At 38.0% G+C, this 27303-nt stretch overlaps 1 protein-coding gene across 4 annotated transcripts in view; it reads right to left on the bottom strand.

Annotated features, from left to right (window-relative positions):
• KIF2A (kinesin family member 2A) overlaps nucleotides 1–27303 on the bottom strand; it is a 71821-nt gene that overhangs the window by 11107 nt on the left and 33411 nt on the right. For 2 of the 4 annotated variants that reach the window (XM_042804745.1, XM_042804747.1), the window contains exons 2-16: nucleotides 26824–26918; nucleotides 25412–25531; nucleotides 24920–24974; nucleotides 22784–22906; nucleotides 22189–22289; nucleotides 19744–19839; nucleotides 18902–18956; nucleotides 14878–15040; nucleotides 11441–11531; nucleotides 11236–11299; nucleotides 10725–10816; nucleotides 10343–10485; nucleotides 9406–9610; nucleotides 4429–4539; nucleotides 2463–2530 (exon numbers count right to left, since the gene is read on the bottom strand). In XM_042804745.1, the coding sequence (XP_042660679.1) occupies nucleotides 2463–2530; nucleotides 4429–4539; nucleotides 9406–9610; nucleotides 10343–10485; nucleotides 10725–10816; nucleotides 11236–11299; nucleotides 11441–11531; nucleotides 14878–15040; nucleotides 18902–18956; nucleotides 19744–19839; nucleotides 22189–22289; nucleotides 22784–22906; nucleotides 24920–24974; nucleotides 25412–25531; nucleotides 26824–26918 (1582 nt within the window). The remainder of the gene's footprint in view (nucleotides 1–2462; nucleotides 2531–4428; nucleotides 4540–9405; nucleotides 9611–10342; nucleotides 10486–10724; nucleotides 10817–11235; nucleotides 11300–11440; nucleotides 11532–14877; nucleotides 15041–18901; nucleotides 18957–19743; nucleotides 19840–22188; nucleotides 22290–22783; nucleotides 22907–24919; nucleotides 24975–25411; nucleotides 25532–26823; nucleotides 26919–27303) is intronic. The other 2 variants (XM_042804746.1, XM_042804748.1) reach the window with 1 other exon arrangement.

The following is a 27303-nucleotide window of genomic DNA, read 5'->3' as shown; positions in this document are numbered from 1 at the left end:
CACCACACCTGAAAAAAACTTCCCCACACTACAGACATTACAAAGATCATTCCACTAACGGAGTTCAGTCTGTATTTTGCTCATTACCTCTCCCAATTAATATCCTTATCAAATCGCAACCCTCTGCCCCACGTTGGGCGCCAAAAAGCTGTCGTGGTTTAGGCCTGGTTGGCAGCCAACCACAACACAGCAGCTCTCTCTCCCTTCCCCTCCAGCAATGAGAAGGGACAGAGAGCCAGGCTTGGGGTTCGAGATAGGACTGGGATGGGGAAAAAATCCCCCTTTTATGATCACGAGCAAAAGGCAGACTCGTTAGGGGAAGAAAAAAAAGAACATACATTTATTACAGACACTAACAACACATAACAGAGTAGGACAGTGAGAAGCATTGCCACATCTTGAGAACACCTTCCCCCCACCCCTCCCTTCTTCCCGGGCTCAGCTCTGCTCCCGATATCTCTACCTCCTCCCCCAGTGGCGCAGGGGCAGGGAATTGGGGGTGCAGTCAGCGCTGCCACTTCCTGTATCTTCGGTGAGGGGAGTGTCCAGACCTTGTTCCTCCTACTCCATCGTGGTCCCCCTCTCACAGGAGACAGTCCTCCACAAACTTTCTCCGACATGAGTTCCTCCCATGGGCCGCAGCGTTCCCCACACTGCTCCGTCATGGGTCACTAACTTCCTCCAACTGGAGTCCCTCCCACGGCTGCAGCCCTTCCCGAGCTGCTCCGGCGTGGGACACCCCCGCATGCTGCAATCCTCCCAGTGCTGAATTACAGCAGCAGGGCTACCTTTTCCCACGAGACCCCGGCCTTCTTCGGGCACAGAACCTTGATCATGCAAGCAGAAGCCACAGGCCATAAATCAATGTCTGCTCCACCGTAGATCTCCATGGGTGGCAGGGGGGGGCCGCCCTGCCGTCTCACCACAGGATACAGGGGGGTCTCTGCTCCGGCACACCTCCCCCCTCCTTTCTTCCTCCGTTCCCCCACTGACCTTGGTGTTCACGCAGCTGCAGCAACTCCTCCTCACAAGTCCCACTGCTCGTCACCACGTCCCTTCCTAAATATGTTATCGCAGAGGCGCAGCTGATGGGCTCAATTTTCCAAACAGAGGTGGAGCTGGCTTGGAGCTGGGGGAGCTTTGAGAAGCTTCTCACAGGGGGACGCCCTGATAGCCCCCTCCCCTGCCACCAAAAAACACCACCATTCACTCAACCCAGGACAATACTAGAAATAGGTGTTTAATTAGTATCAGTGTGTCTTTTTTCTGGAGTGTCTTCAGCAACATGTATTCCATAAGGGGTAAAAGATCTAGCAATTCTTGATGAACATGCAAGGTCCTTCATTACATTAGTGTAAGCAGGGCAGCAGATGACTCCTCCTCACCAAGGAGGAAATCACACAGACTGGTCCAAGCCAGGCAGACTTGCTACCAGGTGCCTTGATCCAGACACAGAGACATTCAGAGATCAACAGGAGCAGATGGTGAACTTTCCTAGCAGCCCTTTGTGTCCAGTTAGCAGCTGTCCGGGGTGCTCAACCAGGCAGGAGCAGGCACGGTTCTGCTCTGTCTCTCACTGGGGTAAGCAGGCCTCTAGATGGTAGCCTCTTCTGGCAAAACCAGGGTTTCTGATGGCCCAGAGGGCTGTTTGCCTCCTTTGTTCTTTGCAGCAAAGTGTGGCGGGGTCTCTGGGTAGCAAGTCTGACTGCAGGGACACGCAGGAGCCAACCACCCCACCTCCACAGACATTAAATGAAGAAGAACAGCAGCAGGGGAAAGCTCCTTTCACACTCACTGAAGAGAGATGAACACTTTCAGAGAGCCGTACAGGTTTCAGAGGTGCTGCATCAGCCTCTGCAGCTGCTAATTTCGCTGCACTGATTATAAAGTCAACTGTTGGGTTAACCGACTCTTTGCTTAGAGGTCTCAGATATTTGCATCCAGTTGAGAAGTAAAAAGTCACATATATACATATATACACATATATATATATACACACACACACACACATATATATATACACATGAAACAAACTGACATCTGCATGCGATTCCACCAAGCGGGAGGGGAGAGAAGGGTGGAAATCTCACTGCAGAAAGGTATTTCAGCTCACATCCCAGGGAACCATCACAAATACTGACTACCCCTAATGCAAGAGATGGTGCCTCCAGAGGAGGGGCAAAACTAAGTGGCATTTCCCACATTCCTTGCAATCTACATTACCTATCTCTGGATAATGTCTTAAATGCAGCTTCTGTTGATTCTATTGCAATGGTTGTAAAGAGTGCCAATTTACATTCAATGCGAACCTGGATCAGTAATTTGGTTTTAATATTATTAAGAAATGCAAGTACAATAAAATTATTCAAGCAGCTCAAATAATTATACATCATGGAACAACACTATTGCAAACATCAGTGATCAAGAGCAAGTACAGCTATAAGCAGTAACATTTTCCATACCTATTTGCATATCTCAATGTATTTAGAGTGTTTTCACATGATGCCATCCCTGGAGAAATTGTAGCAATCTGGAAAAAGCAAGCCACATGTTAATAAATCACTTTGTACAGATAAAAGGATAAGGATAAATGATTTCAAAGTAACTTTTTTTTTTTTTCATCTCCAGTTTCATTTGAGATCTTCTACGAAAACTGTCTATTATGTACAGCTGTCCTTATATAATCATGTCTCAAGGAAAGAGATGTCAAGTCAAAGCTTCAATTTAATTATTTTAACCACACCATTAAGAATTCACAGGAACATTAAGAATTCATAGAAATTCAGTCAATTTCCCCCATCCCACTGTCTTGGTAACATCACAGGTAAGCGCAAAACTCTTAACTGAAAAAATAAAGACTCCTCAAAAAGGGAAATATGCAACTCAGTAGAAAGTAAATCTAATATATCCTGCAAACAATTATCAGATTTATTTATACATATATATATATATATACACACACACACACATATATATATACACACCGTTGCAGGCTGTTCTCCATTCAAGCAGACTGTATACCGATTTGAGAGACCTAATTTGGCCACAGTCCAAAACTGTACTTAATAATATTAAAGATAAGCATGTATTCAACTATTTTCCTAAGTAAAGATTATTTTTTCTCAATTAGAAGTTATCTGTGAACAATACTCGATAGATAACTTACTATGGTACTCACACATTTAAATGGTAAAAATGTTACGACAACTCTATGAGAGGAGTACCAATTAAATAAAAAAGCTTCAGCAAAATAAAGACAGCTTGTTACCACTTTAAGGAGGTAAAGGTGATGGTCAGAACTTCATGCAATATTCACAATATTCTATGTGCAGAGAGTAATTTCCAACAGGCTACCTTTCCAAACCTCCTTCAGCAGTGTGAATACACTAGCTAGAGATGCACAATTTAGCTTTCTGAACCTGCTTAAGATTGATGAAGTTACAGAATCACAGAATGGTTTGGGGTGAAAGGGACCCTTCAAGGTCATCTAGTCCAAAGCCCCTGCAGTGAACAGGAACATCTTCAAATAGATCGGGTATGTCTCAGTGAGAAAGAAAACAATCCTGTCTTTTCATCAGAGAACTGAAGGAGAAAGAAGATTAATAAAAAAATGCTATTTCACTGCAATTTTCAAATTAGAACCATAACTAACAGCTAAAGGGAAGACTAGGCTGCCCTAACACCCTGGTTTTCATGTTGTGGTCTGCAGACTTCTCTGGCCTCTGGACTAATTAACTAATTAATTCCAAGGAGTCTGTGAAAAGTAACCAACGCAAACAAGCCTTGTAATTGGTGTCCACTGAAGAGAGTATGCATTTCCATAAGGAGAAATGTTAAGGTAACACAAATAAAATGACTGGACATCAGTGCTTTTATCTGCCCTTTTCACCATTTGACAGAAAAATTCTGGTTTTCAGACTGATACAAATGCACTTATATACAACCCACAACTATTCATCTCATCTGTCCCAACCTCCTCCCCCCTCAACAGCCTAGAACATATTCTAATGCCTTTGACACCAACTTTGCATTTGTCTTTGTCATTTAAAGATTGTAACTCACCACTGTACTTCCAGTCTATACGACTTTTTCCAAAATTCTGAGTCTACAAACAATACTCTCATATAATTAAGACATTATTAAAAACAAATAAACCAAAACACTTCTCAAGCAAGAAGTGTTTCTAGCTAGGTGCCTAGCTAGAAAACTAGAACAAGCAATACGAAAGGCAAATAAAAATATGAGAAAGGAGCAACTTATCTGAAATGTCTCTGCCAAAAGTCTCATTCCGCATACAGTGTTAGCTAATGGATAAACTTAAGTCCAACATACTGCCAGTAGCAAGAAACCAATTTTAAACTTTAAAGCCTAAATTCCCAGTGTCTTTTCTTTTTGTAATTGTTAGAACAGTTAACCAAATCAACTTACCATACAGGTACGGGAGTTTTCTCCTATGAATGAATCTCTTAGCACCTGAGTAAGTTTACTTGCTCTGAAGGGTGTATGAGGTTTATTTCGGCCTAAGGCTCTAATGCACTCCTGAAAGACAAACAGGTTTCTGCATTTTTATTTAATGTAGTTTGAATAAATGTAATACAAATGCAATTCAAAACCAGAAAATACATGCCTTATTTATGCTGCCGTCCCCTAAAATATCGTTAATATTTACCACCAAAGTTTGGATTTAAGAAGTGTTAGGTTTTTACCTCATTAAGGCCACTAGAGAAGTAGGAACTTAAACAGGACTTAGGACCCTAAAAGCCTTCTAAATCTCATCTAAAATGTTTACATCTGTTGTATCCAACAACAACAACACAAAGCAAAAAAATCAGTGTTGATGTTAAATGTCCAGACTAGCAATTATTTCCAATTATCAGCTGCAAAAGCCTGAATGATCTACAACCTCCACTGGCAGAAACTGCAGGGACAAGGACATGTGTTAACTCTATCAATTAAAATCAGTAGCTTTGATTCTGGCTCTACCACTGACATTCGTTACAGCTCAGAAAACAAACTTTCAGAAAGCTTCCAAAGGTCACAAACCTAGTAAGCACAGCTCTCTATTGATGTACTCTATATAGGAAGACACTTGAAAACGTAAGTCGTTCCTTCATTTAAAATATTCTTCATGCATAAAACCAGCGATAAAGGTCTCCTCTTTCACTCACAAGGGTGTGGGGCTAAACTAATATTTGCAATTGGTTGGAGAGTTCCAGTGAGAAATGTTGTACAGATGTAAATATTATGAAATTACTATAGAAGTTACAGCAGCAAGTAAGTACAACAGTGCAAACCAAGATTACACTAATCTAAACATCACTTCTAGCCACTCAGAGCTCTAACATAATCTAATAAGTTACTTCTTATGCAAAGTAAATTTAAATTTCTGTGGTGGTGGTGTTATTGTTGTCATATTTTGATCATTATTTTCAGTTTCTGCCTTTGCCTTAATAGTTTTTTTGTACAGGCACCTCTTCAGATGCATCGCTTCCTTGGTACAGTTTTAACATGTCTACACACAGAACTTCAACTGTACTTCAAAAGCTTTTCAAATTAGAGCTTTGCTTTTAGCAGCACTAACAGATGGAGTGGCTTCTGTGTTACATGAATTTTCAACAAGTGACATTAGAAACTAAAATCAGTAACAAATGTGTATATATCGAATTACTGATGTGGCAACCAACAAGTTTAAGGTATTTTAAATTACTATAATGATTTTTAGTTTGCTTACTACTGAAAAATTAAAATCTCCTTATTAGTAAAAAGATTATAGGAAGACACTGCAAGGTTCTACATTAATGGAGTTTTTTAACTACTTTTGCTTTTCATCACAGCTCAGAAAACCAGGCAACAAAATGACAACACTACTTCCATGTAGAGATATTACAGAAATAACCTCCTGTACCAAAATCTTGAACAGGTTAAGACAGGACTGATATCCAGACGCAAACAACAAACCAAAGACCACTCTGCAGAACACACTAGTTTAATCTGAACTTGAAAATAACTTCAAAAGATCTTGAATACAAATGGAAAGAAGTTGCATAATGCTTTGGGAGATAAAAGAAAAACGGAAAACTAACATATCATTGAGAAAATTGTATCTTCTTGTACCACTGCTTAGACCTCAGCAAGATCTCCACTTAGTTTTATTTCTCCTTCTCCACTGTCATGATTTAACCACAGACAGCAGCTAAGTACCACATAGCTGCCTGCTTACTTCTGCTCCCTCCCATGGGGATGGGGAGGAGAACTAGAAAAAAGTAAAGCTGGTGGGTTAAGATAAGAACGGTTTAATCATAGAACGATCTGGGTTGGAAGGGACTTTAAAGACCATCCAGCTCCAATCCCCCTGCCATGGGCAGGGACACCTTCCACCAGACCAGGGTGCTCCCAGCCCCGTCCAGCCTGGCCTTGAACCCTTCCAGGGAGGGGGCAGCCACAGCTGCTCTGGGCACCCTGGGCCAGTGCCTCACCACCCTCACAGGAAGAATTTCTTCCTTAGATCTAATCTAAATCTGCCCTCTTTCAGTTTAAAGCCATTCCCCCTCATCCTATCACTACACCCCCAGATAAAGAGTCCCTCCCCATCTTTCCTGTACCCCCTTTAAGCACTGGAAGGCCGCTCTAGGGGCTCCCCAGAGCCTTCTCTTCTCCAGGCTGAACAGCCCCAACTCTCTCAGCCTGGCCTCACAGGGGAGATGCTCCAGCCTCCTGATGATCTTAATGGACTCCTCTGGACCCACTCCAACAGGTCCATGTCCTTCTTATGTTCTGGGCCCCAGAGCTGGACACAGTACTGCAGGGGGGGTCTCACATGAGCAGAGCAGAGGGGTAGAATCTCCTCCCTCGACCTGCTGGCCACACTGCTCTTCATGCATCCCAGGACACTGTTGGCTGTCTGGGCTGTGAGTGCACATTGCTGGATCACAGTCAGTTTTGCCCCCACTATAACTCCCAAGTTCTCCTCCATAGGGCTGCTCTCAACCCACTCATTGCCCAGCCTGTATTTGTGCTTCGAGTTGACCTGACCCAGCTGCAGGACTGTGCACTTGGCCTTGTTGAACTTTATGAGTTTTGCACAGGCCCACCTCTCAAGCCTGTCAAGGTCCCTCTGGATGACAACATTTCCCTAATAACTAAAATGAAATAAAATATAGTTGCAATGAAAAGAAATATAATAAGAGAGAGAAAATAAAACCCAAGCAAAGACAAGTGATGCACAGTGCAGTTGCTCACCACCCGCTGACCGATGCCCGAGCAGCGATGCGCCCCCCAGCCAGCTGCCCCCAGTTCATACACTGAGCATGATGTTCTGTGGTATGGAATAAATATCCCTTGGGCTCGTTCGGGTCAGCTGCCCCGGCCGTGCTCCCTCCCAGCTCCCTGTGCACCTCCTCGCTGGCACAGCAGGGAAGCTGAAACGTCCTTAACTTAGGGTAAGAGCTACATAGCAACAGGTCAGTGTTCACCAACATGATTCTCACACTAAATCCAAAACACAGCAGCTACTAGGAAGAAAATTAACTTAATCCCAGCTGAAATCAGGACACCCATATAATTTAATCACAACAACTAGTTGGGAAGCAGCAGAACCTCTCAATATAATTAAAAAGACAAGTTGTATGAAAATGAACTAAGTATGTTGTATGGCTGTTGCACTGAAGGCACTAGCTGGTACAAAAGTCAACAAGCAAACTGAAAACAAAAAGAAAGAAAAAAAGAAAAAAACAAGAACAAAACAGCTTTATTCAGTTACATTTGAAACAAATGATAATGTCAATGCAGTGTTACCCACATTATTTACTTTGATGCTAAATCAAACAGGACACAGTTTTGGAACTGCTGCTTGCAATTTTTCAACATGCCATACAGTCTTGTAATGACATGTTGTAAGTTACAATTTTGTGGTGTTTTGTGAGATCTGCTTATAGTCAGATAAAAGTCTTCTCCCAAGTTTATACTGGAGATAAAAAAGTAAGCACAGTGATTTTGCGGTTCAGATTCTTTTATATAAAACCACAGTGCTGGTTCTGATAACAGTAAACCTAAGCTAAACTAACCAATAACAGAGGCAAGTTCTGAGAGATTCAAAACTACTGCTTCCCCCGTTAAGACCAAAAAATTACTTTTCCTCCTTAGACTGAACCTCTTCCAAGAATTATAAAACAAAGAAAAAAGGGCATATGAATATTTAAATAATATTCTTTAACTCTCTTGATGTGTCCTGGATTAATGTATGAAAATCTGTGCCGCGATTTAAACCCAGATGGCAGCCAAACACCATGTAGCTGCTTGCTCACCTTCCCTGGCCCTGGGGGCTAAGGGAGAGAATTGGAGGGTAGAGGTAAGGAGACTCATAAATCCAGATGAAAACAATTTTAATAACTGAAATAAAATAAAATTTAAATAATAATGGTAATAATAGCAGTAAGAGAACATACAAAGGGGCAATGCACAATGCAACTGATCACCACCCACCTATTGATGCCCAGGCCATTCCCAGGTAACAGTGCTGGAGGGTAGAATCTCACAGAAGAGAGCCCCCCCCACTTTCCTGGTCCACCCTCCTCTATGTACTGAGTGTATTGTCATATGTTACAGACTATTCCAGTGGCCAATTTGGGTCCACTGCTCTGGCTGTGCTCCCTCCCTGCTTCTTGTGCACTTACACACAGGCAGGACACGGGGATTTGGAAAGTCCTTGATTTCGTAGGAACAACTAAAACTATCAGTGGATCATCAACGTTCTTCTCATACCAAATCCCATCCTGAATTCAAAACACAGCACTATTCTAGCTACTAAGAAGAAAAATCAGCTCTGTTCCTGACAAAACCAGGACAATCTGTAAAGTGACTGTATCAGGCAATTTGCTATAAAGAAGAGTAGTCAAAAATAGATTCCAACTTTCAAAGGTTATTTTAATCTATTTGTTAGTTCTTTCTGGATATGTTGCTGTTGTGTTGCTTTATGGAATTAATTAACAGCGGTAAATAAAGATAATTTTATTTTTTATCAAAAAACAAAACAAAAAAAGAAATACTGAGATCAGTAAGAGTTTTTCCATTTCGTAGTTCAGACCTTAAATACCCAAGTAATCTGTCCTCCCATTTTAGATATAGATCAGAAAAGTCTTCAAATTCAACCACTGAGAACTTTTAGTTGAAGTTTGGGATTTTTTTTTTTTAAATACATGCTGGTTGATAGCACAATGTTTCTGCACTTGGTAATTACCAAGTGTTCCTTCAGGCATTTAGAGGAAAAATCAATACATTATTTTACCTGTCACATCAAGAGACAATGTAGACAAAGCAAAGCTTGCAAAAACACTCGTTTTAATAGTCATTGCTATTATATGTAGAAGGCTTCCACCTCCTCAAAGGCAATGGAAACATTTCAGTTACCTTGAGTGCTAAAAGGCTCTTGTTAATTTCCGCACCTTCCAGTCGTGTCTGCCTATCTGCACTGGAAGTATCTGCTCCTCTTTCATTGCCAGCCAAATCAATCAGAGAAAATTTACCATGCAATTTCCCTTTCCGTCTGAGAATAATCTGAAACACTGCATGGCTTCGAGATGAGTGTGCATTTGCAGATGTCTGGCCAGATGTCCTTTAAACAAAAGGAGAGAAGGGAAGGACATATGAACAGCCAAAGGACCATACATGTTAATCACACCAACTTCAGAACACTGTTTTTTTCAGGGTAGAATCCTGTATTTTCTTACATGTGATGACAGTATAGCTAATGTTCTTGTGGACACTAGAGAAATAATCCTAATAACTGCATGTACATAGCTCAATTATACCTCTTTTTTCCATCTCTTCAAGGAGGTATGGAAGATTAGTAACATTCTTCCTCCCCTTTAAAACCAAGAATAATCAAAGCTTCAAATATTTCAGATTATCAGAGTTTACATGTAAAATGCTGATGGCATTTTTATCTGATCAGGCAATAGTCTATGCACTAGGCTAATTTTAAAATCAATGAAGCTGGATTCTTAAAAAAATTACACTTAACCTCTGTCACTACATACGAAAGCCTTTTAGAGCTGAAGAATCAGGCAGTATTCCAGATTATAAATTACGTGAATTACAGTCAGTAAACTGCTTACATAATGCGTGCAGTTCGCATCCTGTAGAAAAATCAGTTATTTCTCTCTAGGAGACAGAAAAACTCTACATATCTTTATTTAAAAGGTAGGCAGATTATTCACTTGCAGCCAACATCATCAAAAAAAGCACTGCATATTGAAATGCCAACAATAAGAAGTGACAAAAAAAAAAAATCTTGTTCTGATTCTTTAGTGTACAATGAAAGACTGGTGTAAGCTATGGGAGATACCTGCAGCTGTTGCCTATTTCAATAAGCTTAAGAACATCTTCAACACATTTGACTTCCCGTTCCTGTAATCCCACCACCTGGACTTGCTGTTTACCATCTTCTAACACTCTTAATTTTGTCTTCCTGTTCAACAAGTCAAAAACCTTAGGGAGGGGGAGAAAACAGAACAGTTAAAGAGGAGCTTTAAAAGACACTTTTGTTTCAAATCCTGTATCAAAATATGCAATGCACTCCATGGAAAAACAGGACTAGTAGGGAAGTGTAAAGAATTATTTGAAATAAAGCTTTTAGTACAAAGAGGAAAAGAAATCTTGTGTGTCAAGCTCAAAATCTTGCTTGTGAAAGAAATTCCCCCTTCCTCAGAGCAAAATCAGGTACTTACCTTACCACTGTAGATCTCAAAAAACGTTGCATATACTTGAAGTTCTAACTTCTTGTAGTTTGGTTTCTTTAGCATTAAAAAGACATCTCGAGCTATGAACACATTTCCAGAATAAAAAGAAATCATTATGTATTTTCATTTATTGAAGATTCATTAATGCACAACAGTATTTTACAGCATCTCTCATTTTTAACAAGTATAACAGATAGGGTCAGTCAACCAAGTCTAAAACATTGCAGTTTAAAGTGTCATATTACACCCAAAGATGCAGAAGACCCCAAAATTATAAACTTAATTAATCCTCCATTATATTTATTACATTTTTTTGAAGTAATCTGTATATACATTTACTTTACTGTGTAAAAACTACACATCTAGGAACTACTTTTGATGTTACCAAAGCTCCACTGTAATGAAAAATACATAGACCCTGATGTTTGTACAACAAGAAGCAGAAAATTTATTGATTTCAACTAATCTGCAAAAATCCAACGGACCAACAAAGTCTCACCTGCAAGTGCATATATTCCTTTAGAACAATCTTGGTTCCTTCCTGAAAAGTCACCACCCATAGTCTAAATTAAAAAAAAAAAAACAAAACACACACTATAAAAATCACAGAACTGTAACTTTCGTATTTGTTACTTATTAGAACTTATCTAAGTGTATTACACATAGAAAGAATTGTATTGCTGACATGTAGAACAAATACTTACGTGTGTTTTTCCACTGCCTGTTTGCCCATATGCAAAACAAGTGGCCATTCCCCTTTCAAATATAGTCTCTACTAATGGTCGAGCTGTAAACCTTAAATGCAAAAAAACAACATTACTTAAAACACTGAATTACTTTAAGGTGCCACCATCACAGGGATGTTATAAATTTTAAGGCCAGAAGTGACAAAACTACTCCTGTACTTTGAGAGACCCAACAACATCTCTACATTAACTCCTGAACTAAAGAGATTACCAGCTTTAAGGCATTAAAATATCCCAAACAATCAAATAAAAGCTACAAAGTCTCCCCCATTTATTCTGCAACAGTATTAGCCTCCTTTAAAACCTGAGAAAAAAAATAATCCTTAATTTAATGGAAAAAGCACAGCTTATTACATGGAGATTGGAGTTCCCTAAAGAAGACAGAATTAGAAGACATTGAAGTAGGACAGTGGAGCAGATAAATATTTAGGTTTTGCCAATACTAAAATTCTGATATAGTTTTGGGTTTGGTTTTTGTCCTCCCCCAAATCAGCTTCCAAGATTAAATTTAGAAGTGGCCTAAACAGCCCTGCACATCTTAATATTTTGAGAACATACATACACTGAGAAAAGGCTCAAGAAAATGAATACCCAGGCTCTTCAAAATGGAAAAATCTAGTTAGCCCTGAATAATTATATGATGTGTCAAAAAAATATTTTTAAAGGTATTGTTTTTCTATTTTATTCATTTTTACTTTAAAAATCATAAAATTATTGTCCCTACTTCAGCTGTTTATCACCATTATTTCGTTAAAAACTCCAAAAGCAAAGGGCAAATTAATGGAGGGTTACCAATGGATGCAAGAGTCTCTCTGCAAAAGTCTCTCTTTCTAAACTTTCTCCAGATGTTTACATACATAGTACCTTTAAGTGACAGAAACAGGAACAATTGTTTACAGAAACACAGAGATGTTACATCTTTCTTTCATTCTACTTTTGAACAAACACAAGATCACTTACAAAAATAATATAGGCAAGACTGAGCCATTCAGCAACGAAGGGTTATGCAAAAATGTAAGTTTAACTGACTCATGAATTTTCATCAAAAATATACCATGATTCCTGATCTGCCTTAGATTTTCTTTTTTGCTTCTTCTAAATATATGCTTCCTTTATTCTCAAGAGCATATTCCCATATTTTGATGTTTGTTCTTTTTATATATAAAATACAAAATTTCACAAAGCCTATCCACCTAAGCAGTACACTCCATTATCTGTTTAACTGAGTTTGAGATGCTTTATTTTGATTTATAAAAAAGGGAATTAAGTATCTATTTTAGAGTGAGGCAAAATACAAACATATCTAGGAAAGTCTTCGTAAAGCATTATACAACTCTAAATGGTACCATCCCAAAACAATCCAACTTTACTTTTACTAGAACCTTGATTTGCAGTCTTGATCTTTCAGAAATGTAAACTCTGGTTCTCCTTTAAAACTCAAGTCATACCCATTCAAACTAGTGCATGCTTTTTGATATTAATGAAAAACTGCACCTCAGTGTTGTGGTTTATGGATTAAAAAATATTTAAAATGCAGGTTAATAATAATAATAATAATAATAATAATAATAACAACAACAACAACAACAACAACAACAACAACAACAATAATAATAAAACTTCTCCCTCAAACTGAAGAACATTTTTCAGTATAGAAATACAGCAAGTAATTTTAGCATATTGGAGAAAGCTGAATCAAAATTACACTATTTTTTTCACTACTGTAACCCTAAAGTTCTGGTGAGAACAGATGATGATAGCTGTCTTGCTCTTACTTCTGTTATTACAGGAGGCCTTGAAGCAGATTTCCCTTTAAGTAATAATCATTATTGTGCCATACGAGAGAGAAGAAGAAAGCCTGAACTGCTACACAGACTAGAGATTCACCATTTCAGTATACATAAAATCCCTTTCCAAGATTTGCCTGTATTATGTAACTATAAAAACTGTCTGGAGAAAACTCAATACAAAAACACAACAACACTGTATGCCAAAAACATCCCTCACATTTAAACACTGTGCTCACAAATAGCAGGAATGGTTCAAGAATGGGAAGGAGGGAGATGAGAAGAACTCATCGTTAAGCAGAACTACTGCAAGAAGCACACATCACCTGCTAGATCACTCTCCTGCAACTCTTCACTATCAAGAAAGGGAAGATGGTACCAGTAGACAACCATTAAAGACAGAAATCTCCAAGTGTACCGCTTTGCCGTTTAGAAGTCTGTTGTTAGTGTAAACCCACAGCCTATGCAGATTTTCCTTTTGCCATCCTTCTCCTCCTAATTATATCAAGCATAATACACAAGTTTTATTCTTCAAGGCGTTTTAATAATTTTTTTATTATGAATTTTCTGTTATCTACAGACAGGATGTTGACATTCAACATCAATCGGGACACAATCCTACCTTTCGCTTCTTAGTTGGTGGATTAAATTTCTCTGTCACTACTCATTAAGGTTACATGAATCCCTTTCCGAGTATAAGGAAAATTATCTTACATTATTTTCTAGTATCAGTATTTCTTGCAAAATGCTTTACAGTATTTAGACTGTATACAAAGATTATGACCTGGCATGGTGTCTAACCTTGCCTGCTACTCCATCTACTCCATTTAGTGACTTATACAAGGTAAATAGCTGCCTCTAAATGTGTTTTTAGAGGCACTGTGTGCATTATTCTGTGCCTGCTGTGGAAGTGAAACAGAAGAATAAGGGAGAAACTGGAGATCCAAATACCTTGGAGCTGAAAGTGGATGTGTGTCGTCTTTGTTGCTGCTGTTTTCAAATCAGAAAGATTCAGCTTTCTGAGCAAGGTAACTTAGCTCCATGCACCTCCATGTTACCTCAGCCAGATTGCTTCTAGCAGCCAAGCTAGCTCAGGTATCTCAGCAACACAGCAAGACAACCTCTCTCACTTTCTTTGTATTATTTCCGCACCCCTTCCTGCTTTCTTTCCATCTCTTAATTATCTTACATTCAAACTCGAGCTCTTTGGGGCTGGGGCTGTCCTCCAAGTTCCATAAAGACCAAAAGCAATGACTGATTCCTCAGGTGCTGTACACACACTAATAAGACAACAATCCTGAGGCAAACGGAGAGGTCATGAAGTCGTTCAAATATTCAGCTGCTGACCAGGCAGGCAATACATGCTAGAGCCTGGAAACCAGCAGGGCTTGGTGGAAGACTGAGGTCAGAGGTGATGACATTGAAGGTGAAGAATTCAGGATAAAGAGTTAAAACAAAAGTAAACAAGCAAAAGAATGGAGGTAGCAATATACATATCTGATAACAGACAGAATAGGAATAAAACCCATGACCAAAGCAAGCTCAGTTATTGACACAGGAGATACATAAGATAAAAGGTTAGCAAAAAAAAAAAGCATATAAACATACCTGTAAACCATTTCATTAGGAGCCGTGTCATCAAAGGCGTAATCAAAACGAAAAGTTTGGTTTTCTAGGTACCTTGTTAAATCCACCTTTTGTTTTGGTTCGTGTACCATCACAACATCTTTACTAGGAATTGTTATTACATCAAGGTCTTTCATTAAAGTTTCTATAAAATAAGTAAAATACATATTTAACTAGCAACACATAGTTATCTTCTACATTTTTTCATTGTTTACACTCCTAACATCTCAGATAATACAGCTCCTCCAAGTAACAACACTGCAATGGATCTGGGCTTCTGATGCCTAGATAGCAGTGTAAGAGATTTCATTTTGGAAGTCTAGTCATCCTATCCTACCATTTGCCAGAAATTAGAGAGGTTGTACAAAGCTGCTTGATAAAAATAAGATCATTAATTATTGCATTATCATTGTAGCTTGTTATGTATTCTATAACAACACTTTCCATGGATTTGAGTTCTTTTTTCCTCAGGGCTCCTATACTATTTTACAGATCACTGCCATATCCTTTGAGTTTTCATAAATAACTTCTCTGCTGAAGAAACCTGACACTGAAAGTACTATACTACTCAACTGTCAAACTTGAAAACACAAAGAAATTAATATCCTTATGATAATCAGCTTTGTTTTAAAATGTTATCTTTTTATTTTCCCTAAATCCTTAACATTATATTCGTATGTTCACAGCTTTCAATTCTGATTTCATTCTACACAGACATTTTCATTTCTGTATTCCTCCTGGAACCTAAAGTATACATCTTTAATACAGAATTTCTCTGAAGTATAATCCTTTCTAAAAATTACCTTTCAGGCAGAAAAAGCTGAAAATGCTAGTGATCCCTCTTATCACTGGGAATGAACAAAAAACCTATTGTCCTGGTTCCAGCTGGGATAGAATTTATTTTCTTCCTCATAGCTGGTACAGTGCTGTGTTTTGGATTTAGTGTGAGAATCATGTTGGTAACACACTGATGTTTAGCTGCTGCTAAATAGCTCTTACCCTAAGTTAAGGACGTTTCAGCTTCCCTGCTGTGCCAGCGAGGAGGTGCACAGGGAGCTGGGAGGGAGCACGGCCAGGGCAGCTGACCCGAACTAGCCCAAGGGATATTTACTCCATACCACAGAACATCATGCTCAGTGTATGAACTGGGGGCAGCTGGCTGGGGGGCGCATCGCTGCTCGGGCATCGGTCAGCGGGTGGTGAGCAACTGCACTGTGCATCACTTGTCTTTTCTCTCTCTTTGTTATATTCCTTTTCACTACAATTTTATTATTATATTTTTATTATTATTGTTTTATTTCATTATGAAACCATCCTTATCTCAGTAAGTTTTACTTTTTTTTTTTTTTTTTCCTTCTCAATTTTCCTCTCCATCCCACTGAGAAAGGGGAGAAGTGAGCAAGCAGCTATGTGGTGCTCAGTTGCTGGCCAGGGTTAAACCACAAAAACCATCTAGACATCATTTCAGCAGTGAGATCCCAGGTTATAATTACTACACAGCACTACCATTTACTGCTAATTGTTGTATGAGATATGAGTCAGAAAAACAGAGAACCCAGTGATCCATGATATGCACAAAAATAAAGATCCTTTGCGTGTACAGTCAGGATCACTAATGTGTCCTACTTTCACTTCTATGTAAAATTTCTTAAGGCATGCAGTTCAAAAACTTGATGTGGCTTTATACAATCAGATAGAAACCTTTTAATTGGTCAACATAATGATCAAACAGTACAATGGTTACCATTGCAAGACACTGCACACGAACAGAAATATGCATTCAAGTCACTATATAATCAATTTTTCAAGTGCACTGCAATAAAATAAAATGCAATTATTCTGCAGTAATCACAGAGAGGAAATAAGGAACAGAGATGAAAAGGGATGTATGATGGTTAACTCTGTGCAGCAACAGCTTTTTAGTTTAGTCAAAAGCTGACTTTTCTTAAGCAATTGTTTGGAATAAGACATATACCTGCTCCCAGCTATTTGTTATGACAACCTGTATTCCTTGCTGACGAAAATCTGGAATAGTGTCTCTGAAACCCACCATACGTTTCTCTGTTATAAATATATGTCACTTAAAATATCAATTTGAACACCTACTTCCTGCAAAGTCAATCCATAGAATAATTGGTGCTGAGAACACCTAAAGATTTTGGTGATAGTTCTGTGTTTGTGAGACTGACACAACAAACTAATTTCATTTTTTCATTTCAAGAAGTTACGCACCAGTATCTTTGATTCTTTTATACTCTTCAATTTTAAAATGTGGCATGAGAATTACTGTTTCTTATGAAGTGTGTGTTTTCAGAAGATTGTATCATGTGAGTACCAGATTATCTCTATGATCTCCTGCATGGATTATTTCATTAATACTTTTTTACTGTAGCTTTTTCTTAAAAATGCAAAGTGTAATGCCAACCTCATTTTTACTTAGACACTCATCTTCCTACAAACACCTCTGAACTATTTTTTTTATTATCTCCAAGCCCCTAATACCTAAACCATGCAACTTCCATGAATCAAATCCTACTTCTGAATCCCAACTCATGCCCCATGACAAACTGCTCTCATTCCACTTTGTCCACCTCCAGTGTAGGTAGAAGGTTATGTTTCCCCCAGATGTATCATATTTTAATTTATATTTTATTAAAGATAACCTCCAATACTGAAACAGAAATTCAGCTGTTACCAGACTTGAATGTTGAATGCCTTTATAAAACAGGTTGTACAAAATAGTTTGGATTATGCATTCTTTTCAAGATCAATAAAAGAAAAAAATACAGGGAATAACAAAACAGTAAATGTAACAATGGAGAAAAAAATAAAGTAGGGGAAGCAGCAATGCAGAGGGAAAAAAAAAAAAAAAGACAAAAACTGATTAAACTGATTATATACTGGTATAAACGTATGTTTTCCCTTTCCCATAAAATTCTCCCATTTTCCTCTGCATATGTATGCTTCAGATAATCCTCAATGTGTAGTTCTGACAGTACAAAAATAAGAAATGCATCTCATGTTGTTTCCGAGTCAGAGCGATGCTCTTTGAGTCCTTTAGCTAAACAAAATAAAATAAAAAGAGGAGAGAAAGATCTTTCAAAACCAAAGTCAGTTTACTTAAGTGCTGAATTCAGACAGGTTGCAACCCTGAAGCATTTGTGCTCTTAAATTCCCACTGAAAGTAAGTAACTTCCTGGGAAGATGGGGATTTAACTGGTGTTGAAAACTTGAATGTTTTTTGTGAAATACAGATCCCAGTCTGATGTGCGGGCAGTAAGAAAATAGTTGTAATACTAATCACACATGAAAAAAGTCACTAGGGAGTCATTCCAGTACCTAATAGTTTTTCAGTGGCATTTCATATGCCCTAGAGTATCTTTCCCAGCCCTAGGCAGCAACCCATAGGGGATAGAAGTCTCCAGTTTGTTTGTAATCCACTAGCCCTGTCAGGATGTCTTAGACACATCTGGGCACCTAACCTGTCATTAAGACATCAGTGTTTAGGCACCTGAATTGCTCCCTTCATGTCAGATTCAAGATCACTTGAAAATATAAAAATACATGTACAAAAAAATGTGTATGAAAGTTTTCACTGGGTAGGAGAAAACTCTGCTCAGGAGATCACCTGAAGGACAGTTTAAAAGAATGGTGATCCTAATGCAGTGTAAGAATACTGAAGAAATTACAGCAGAATTAATTCCCAGATCAACTAAATACAACCTCGATGACCTCGGAAAAAACCTGCAGTCTCTCTACGTCTCAGCTCCCAATCCATAAAATAGTGACAGTTAAACTACTTTTCTCCGCATCCTTCTCCAGGTTATGACAAGTCTAGAAATTTTCTGGGTCTGTCAAACATATTGTCAAATATAACAGTTTAACTTCTAAACAGTATTTCTAGACATCTTTACCACAAATATTACTATCAGAAGCAGCTTCCGATAATAGAAAAAAAAAAAAAAAAACACAACAAAAAATACAGCAAAATCTTCAATACTTATACCTTTCCTATTGAGTGGTCGTTTTCGTACACAAACACATATCCTGTGCTCATCAATCTGCAATGGAAACAATCTTTCAGTGAACTATAGCCCAATTCCAGTTATATGATATTTCACTTTATTTTACTTCTATTCCTGAATTAACTAACCAATTATTTAAACAAAGAGAAATTTCCAAAACAGTGAGTCATCTGAACGTGTAATAGTCCCTTGTGTTTGCACAATAGCCAAGATCCCAAAAGGGAGAACCATACATTAACAAAACTCCTTGCAGACAGTGATCTAATCCTGTAAAGTACCAGGTATATCTTGGAATACTGCAAACAAATCCAGCTCTGACAGGGTAGAGACACTATTGACAGAAATCGTCACAGTCTCTGATTTCCACAAATATCTGGTAATTGCCATCATTTCAGGATTCTGCTTCTCTGACTTCTCTGCAAACCAAAGGCCCTCATCACCTTCAAAGATCAAATACTAATCTTTACACTCAACAGGGTTTTTCAGAGAAGCTTAATGGTTTTGTGGGGGTATCCCCTAGCATCCCAGAAAAACTTATAATACAGAGGCTGAGTTACTAACTAGTACATACTGGTATTAGTTTATAGTAAAAAGATATGTGAGCGACATTAAATAATTAACAGTAATTTAGTAACCTAAGACTTTCAATACCTACTACCTTCAATATCATCCAATTACTGAAAAAATAAACCCATGTTATAATGAATACTAATATATATTAAACTACTTATTTTTAATGTTTACAGAGAGAAACATACATTGATAAAATTGAAAACAGCAAAAACAGGAGGATAAAAAATTTTCACGTCGCTGGGGTACTTACAGGATCTGCAGTTGTCAGTGGTCTGTAATCCAAACTTCCCCTGAAATCTCTTATCATACACATAATTTCATAATTTGGGTTTGTAGCATCAACATCCTAGGGAAGTAAGCAACAGAATTTCTAACATACTTAGTTTGCTGAAAGGGACTAACATCATTATCTTCTGTATTTATTGATAAGAAAAAATGCACATTAACTGAAACCTTATTTTTCCTCCAAAATGCCAGATATGTATCAAATGCAAGTTTAATGCATTTTCCCATTCTGATGGTGCTAATTTACTGATCATAAAGCATTATATGCCTTATATGCTTTCCATTACATGTTTTCAGTTGGCACGTAATAGAAAATACTTTTTAATTGAGGACTCATTCACAGTCTACATGAGAAAGAGAAATGACTCCCGCCTTTGCCAGAATCTTCACACCAAAGAAACACCTCCGAACGACTGCAGAACAACAGAGAGTACATACAGTCAACACTTCTTAATCTGAGACAAGGCAGTCCAACAGACGAATGGATACTCTCCATCACACAGGTACAACACACACCACAGAGGACGGGGCAGGCACCCCAGCTCCTCTAAACATAGCCTTCCTGGATCCAATACAGTGGAAGGAGCTTGATCCTGCTACTGATCCTGAGTTAACTCCTACAGTTACTTGGATGCATTGGAAACTCTTCTGATGCTCCTAGATGACCCCAAAAAGCTGAAGCAATCCCAGGGACACACAGTAGGCTACATTCAGGCTCAGAGGACCTCCAGTCCCTAAACCCAGAGTCACCAGTACCAGAGTGCATGGACACATAAAAGGTCATGCACAGAGCCCCTCCAAGCCTTGCTAAGCCTAAGCCTACTGTGAGCTGAGCTGCTTCTCTGTAGAATTGATCAAACATCCTTCCTGTCACTTCTCCCCAACACCTGTCAGTTTTTACACCATTCCAGGACACGCTGCTGATGCCATACATAGCCATCCGTGGTGCTCAGACGTTACTAATTTTTGCACGGCTCCCCCCAGATGATATAAAACTCCTTCTGAACCACAGCTGGTTGTGGAAACAGCATAGGCACCCTTGGAAAACACTGCATTGGGGTTAGCAAGCTGAAAGGCAGCCAGCTCATGCCTCTGCACCTGTGACACAGCCAGTCCTCACCTCAGATAAAGCCATGTCCTGGTCATCAGAAGCTGACTGTACCTTGATGTTGTTCACCCTGCCTACGGCAAACTAGAAACTGCTGACTCGTAAGTCCACACAAAATATATTCCTAGTGAAACATTTCCTTCTAACATTCTGAAAGGAGTGTGGCTTATTATGGAAGAAGCGTTTGCCTAATATTCTTCAAAGCCTGTTTAAAGGACTTGCCCACTAGAAGACAGTGTTTGGCTAATTACTGCTGCATTTCACAACAACAGAATACACAAACCAACACAAAGCAGAGGTACATACAGGTCACCACGACAAACAGAGCTTCCTCGTACAGCAGGTTAGGACTCCAATTCAAGAGGAGTCTTCACATGAGCAATATGAAAGAAATTTTAGGTGTCATACTACGTCAAAGTATTTTAATATATAACACCAAAAAAAATTTGTTTCTCACACATAAAAGCATAGCAATGTTTTACACTTGTGTAAATGGATAGAACTAAGAGAACATGAATTCAACATAGGTGATTTTAGGTCAACTTAGAAACGTCATTAAACCATGAAGTAAATTGAATTATTTACTTGCTGGTGGTACTTCTCATGTCAGTAGTGGATTGGTAATATCTCTTTAAAGACTAACACACACACACAAGGCTGACAACAAGATTATACTACTAGTTCTGGTAAAGCTTTTACACTACTGTGATAGAAAGTCATTTAATATTAAGATATTTTTCTTGCGGTATTAGAAACTTCATTTCTCTCACATAAGTTTCTAACAACTTGCTGCCAAGCTGCTTGCATGATGCGAAGCTAAATTATGAATGCATAGACTGGTTTAAAGAAAAAAGAGTTAAAAGTCCTTGTTCAAACTTGAGCCTCAAACAGATCTCCTACAAAGCACCAAAGATCATAAAGAACAATTTATCGTAATGTTGTAATAGCTCCTGAAGAGTAACAGATACATCTAAAAACCAAATTGATTATTTTCAACAAGATTTTCCCTAAGAAATAGCTATCATCAGTACCTGATCATTAAAAAACACATGGCAAGATAAGCTATTGTAAGCAATTATTTCTGCAGGAAGAAAAAGAGAGGGAAAATTGACTAAAGTAACAGTTATGAGAGCAATGCAACCAAGCACCAAAATATTTAACAAACTTGTACACAGGATGAAAACATTTAATTTCCAGATTATTACAGTTCTTAAAAATTATTAGACTGAAAAAAAGTACAATGATTTTGCAAACCTCTTCTCTTGATGGCATACATTCTCCATCTGAGCTATATATACTAACCTGAGCTCTTTTTTCTCTAAGTTCCTGCTGCTGTAACCTTCTTTTTTCACGTTTCTCTTGCAATTTTTCAACCTCTTTTACACAATTTGATTTTCTACGTGCTTAAAGAAAATGAAATAATTTTAAAATATTTTCAGTGTTGCATGAATTTAGTTTTCACACTGTGGCATTTCAATTAATATTAATTTAATGATAATTAGAATGCATTTACATAAACTATCAATTTAATTTCTAAAATTAAAAAAAAAAAATAGAAAAAAGTCATGGGAATGGGACAATAATTACATGACCAAAAATATAAGGACAATGACCCTCAAAAAATAGTTGGACAGATACCTGTGATCTCCTGGTTTGAATTAAAAGAAAGCTCAGGCAAATGAAAAAAAAAAAAAAACCAAAAAACCAAAAACCACATCGCCATGGTTAAAAAATGATGAAGTAAAAACTAATTTCAAATACTAGCACAATTGTGATGAAAGTGAACATTTCTTTAGCCACAGATCTCTGAAAAGGCTCCTCAAGGAAGCCCACAGACCCAAGAGAATGTACATGTAATGTCCAGAATGAATGAATCCTTGATGCATGCTCTACATACAAGGGGGTCCAAATTCCTTTTTTGCAGCTTGAACTGGAGATATATCTGAAACTGTACCATTCTGTTGAGAGGAGGAAGACTGCTCAGGAAGCTGAGTAGGTCGCACACGTGCAGAACCAGCCACTGCAAAGGAAAAGCACAAAGCTCATCTGGACATGGAAGGGTAACATTACTACCCAATTCTGAAATGCTTTGTTGTGAAGGGACAAAACAAGGCCCCTTTCCAGACACAACAATTTACTGTGGGTAAAGGGGAGCCATACATGTAGAAAGTCTATTAATAAAGACACCTGGTATGAAGCCTTTTTTATCCCAGTGTTATACAACAATACAACATAATTAAGTAGCAGTGCTGCATGTGTGTACTTTTTATATACTCTACTGCAGAATTAGTACAACTTACTATGTGCATAGAGTCAAGTATGTACTTGGAAATATGCAGTCCTGAAGCTTAAAGTGTTGGAATTTTATTTCTTTTGGGGTTATACCCAAAAAATGAGCAAGGAAAGAAGCCCCACTGTTTCACATTCTCTAAATGTTGCAAAATGGTCCTGCCCTGTTGAGCCTACTATCTCTGGAGGAGCAAAGGGATACAAATGAAAGACAGCACCATGCAACTCAAATCTGTGAGTGGAAGAAACAAACCTTTTTAACGTTATACTGTAAGGGATACCATTAATATGTCTAAACTTATGCACTGATTCTATAAGTGCTAAGGATGCCAATTTCTGAAGGTGCAGTGATGTCTGTTCGCAGTGAATGCAGTGGAAATGGTAAGCATGCAAGCCCCTCTGAAAGAGATGAATGCTTTAAATTGTTTTTTCAAAGAGTTGCTTCAAGCAGCTCTGCTTCAGCTGGCCCATTTCCTGCATAAACCTAACAAAGTCTTCAAGAAGAATATGAAAGGGAAGGTATCAGCTTTGATTAGAGGCCAGAGATGACACTCCAAACGAAGGCCAGCTCACTGTGCAACACGGAGACAACTATGGAAACAGGGATGGAATGGTACAGACAAGATCATTCCGAACATGATAGGAGATCTAGTCTACAGCACAAACTGACTACAGAAAACAAGACAGTGTGCTGAGAAAAACTTATTTACAAGGCCAACAAAGAACAAACACTTAGGCCAGCTATAAATAGCAAGATGCAGAGGACCTATTAAAATACGAGTTACAGGGTTGTTCCATACTAAACAGGCCATTTACTATAAATGGCAACATGTATGGATGTGAGGAAAGCCCATCAGTAAGATGTTTCAAATTTAAACCATATTAGTTTAATAAAAATTATTCCCTCCTCATGAAATTTTCGATTTGTTTAACACTCGCAGAGGCAAATGGCAAAAGGATGAGTGGTCCCAGTCATCCACCAGAAGAGTCTGAACACTTGCAAAGGTACACAAGCCCACTTGTTTTTCAAGTTTAAACAGATGGACTGCAATTTAGTCTGAATTAATGACAGTAGATTCATGTTTGGAAGAAGAATCATCACCATCATCAGTACAAGTTAGTTAGTTTAATGCAGGAGAGAAAATTGAAACAATAAGCAGTAACTATTCTTTCTCATGTTATAGATGCATTACATCTGTATTCATCCAATACATACTTTTCACCTCACCCTCCTGTGGTATTTCAGCATTTTTTGTAGATTTTTCACTGTTAACTGTGGAGTGAGAAATAACCCATACGGCTTAAGTACTCTTTGAAAGAATGTTTACAGACTGTTACAAAACCAAGTTAAATTGAAAGCCTAAGAATTTTAAGTGCACTACTTAGCGTATGTTGAAACGCTCAATTAAGCTGAAGCAAACTGAGGATGCTTTAACTTGGAAAAGTGCACACACGATTTAATGTAGCATAATTAATTAACTTCCATTTTTTGCACCTTCAGTTCATTCAGCTTAACTTCCCTGATGTTATATTGCTTAAACTTGCATATAAATACTATTTGTATAGTATGAATTCCTAAATATACATAGGACTAATTCTAGGAATGATGTAACATGTCTTTTACACGTTACATGCATATATACTGAATGAGAAATACAGAACTATTAAGGAATGTTAGATGAACAGGAGGATAAAATGTTCCCATGTTTTTTACTTCATTTAAATGAAAAGAGATAACATTTACCTCTGTTATCTCTGGCAGGAATGTCATTTTTAACACTTAACACAGTTCGTCGACTCTGTAAAGAAAGAGATCTCTGTTATTTAATTTCTATACTACTGAAAATGTAAACTGTAGCCCCACCTCTGCTTCTTTCCAGTGAAAGAAAATAACATGATGACATCAGAAATACAAAGAGGTGATTGCTACCAAATCCCTCCTTGAAGAGTTTAGGGTGAAGACTGCTTGAAATACACATACTGTTTCAAAACAACCTCCAAAGCCTCTTCTCTATTTTCCCTTGAGATATATTTAGTTACATAAATATTACTTCCCAACTACCTCTCTGCCTAACCAGTTCTCAAAAATTTTTAGAAAACCCTATTCACCATAGAAAAAGAAAGGAACACAACTATCAAATAATTCCACGGACATAGAAGTTAAAAATTCAAGCACAACAACACATATAGCAGCACTGCAAGCTGAACATGAACACACTGCGTAGCGGTTACCAACCTTCACGATTTTGTTTACTTTGGCTGATGGAGCAGGTGGTGCTGATGTGTCTGGACCAGGTTCACTATCTTCATCGAGTACAAGATCTGGGTTAAGTGAAAATATGCTCTCCAAGTCAATCTGTATAAAAGAATATAAAACACATTTATGACTCTTAAAACAATATTCACTCTCTCCATTTCTCCTGTTATATTTGAGAATAAACAATAAATACACTTCGTGGGTTTACCCCACAATTTGTTAATTCTAAAAGCTAAATTATCTCTGTTATGTCCACTAAAAGTGCAACCTTTGGTCTTTGGAGGAGTTGAAAACACACTCCTCAGAAAAGGGATGAATTAAAAATGACCAATAGATATTCATAATTTTGTCAAGTGATTAAATTAAAAATAAAACAGCTAGTATTACTGTGGTAATTTGACAATTACTGCAAAACACGAAAGACATTCTGTAACATAGAGATCTTAATTATTTGAAATTTCCCAGACAGTGCAAAAGAAACAGATGAATTGCAACCACCCAAAAAATAAATGCATAGTTGAAACCATGTTAAATTTATCATGCTAATTTTCTTCTTTTAAGTGTTCCTCGTTCAAAATGCTGTAAAATGTAAGGGGGAAGGGGCAGGATCTTAAAAATAGCTGTCTTCAGATCTGTTGAAACTTGATTTCCTAAAAATCTTAAATAGCTTTTGTTTCTATAGACCGCCATTTCCCCTGTCTGGACCTCTAAAAGACCTCGCTATTGTATGGATACTGCACATCCAGAGGGATGAGCTCAGCTGGTGAGGTCACCAGGCCTCTCTCATAATTTTTTTTTTCCTTTTTCCTGTGTTTTCAGAAATCCAGTAAAGTGTAATTATTTCTGAGATGCTTCTCTAAATCTCAGCTGAAACTGGCTAACATGGTCCATAATTTAAAGGAAGAGAGGATAGCAACGCATTACACACAAGGACATGGTTTCTCAAAGAAAGCAAGGTTGGAAAATTATTGCCAACAATAAATAAATTAGCAAATAAACTAGCAGATCAATTCCTTAATAATACAAATACAAAAAAGATTTCTAATCTAGCTCTCCCACTAGTTTCCTGTCCGAACTGCAAGTCATTCTCCCTCTCAGAAATTTGATTTTTCTACTTCTAAAAAGAGGATAACAAGATCAGCCTTTGTAATCTGGTTCCAAATCAATGGATGAAAAGAACTATTTAAAAGCTATGATACAGAGCTTAGGAAGTTACATTTAATACAACAGAAACCAGCATTTACCTAACAGCTCACATGAAAAACAGGCTGTAACCAAAGTAAATTAATATTTATATAACCTTTTCATTTCCAGTACAAATTCCAAAGTAAGACTGATGTAAATTACACATTTTTTTAAAAAGATAAAAGTTCCAAAATAAGTAAATTCACCTCTTTGCCTTTAGTATCTCCATTTTCAATCCATTCAACAGTTACACTTTCATTATCTTCATTTAGGGACGTTACCATAGCTTGGTGAATTCGCCCTAGAAAGCAAACACACATGATCATTTTTTAACTGGCAGAAAAATTTTACAGAAGTTACTTTCATCCCTGCATTGAGACATGTGGAAAGAGGCAGGAAGAAGAGGGTTAAAAAATATGAGGTGATAAACAGATGATTCCTGGCCACACTGTGAAGTGGCTCAGACCTGATCCACCAGTGGAGGCTCTAACAGGACAGTCAGCATACAAGTGAAAAGCTCAAGGAACAGAAAACTGAGTGGTAAGCAAACAAAACACCATGTGAAAGCCACACTACTTAGACTCTCTTTTCTTGAGAGAAGAACACTCCAATGCCACAAGTCTCCTATGGGCAGTAAAGTCTCATGAGGTGTGCTCCACAAAGGCTTGTTTGTCCCCCTTCTAGGC

This window comes from Tyto alba, unplaced genomic scaffold (assembly GCF_018691265.1).
Source record: "Tyto alba isolate M040663 unplaced genomic scaffold, T.alba_DEE_v4.0 Super-Scaffold_42, whole genome shotgun sequence".
Lineage (NCBI taxonomy): Eukaryota > Metazoa > Chordata > Aves > Strigiformes > Tytonidae > Tyto > Tyto alba.
The sequence above is the reverse complement of the archived record's forward strand: the minus strand, read 5'-3'. Positions and strand labels throughout refer to the sequence as shown.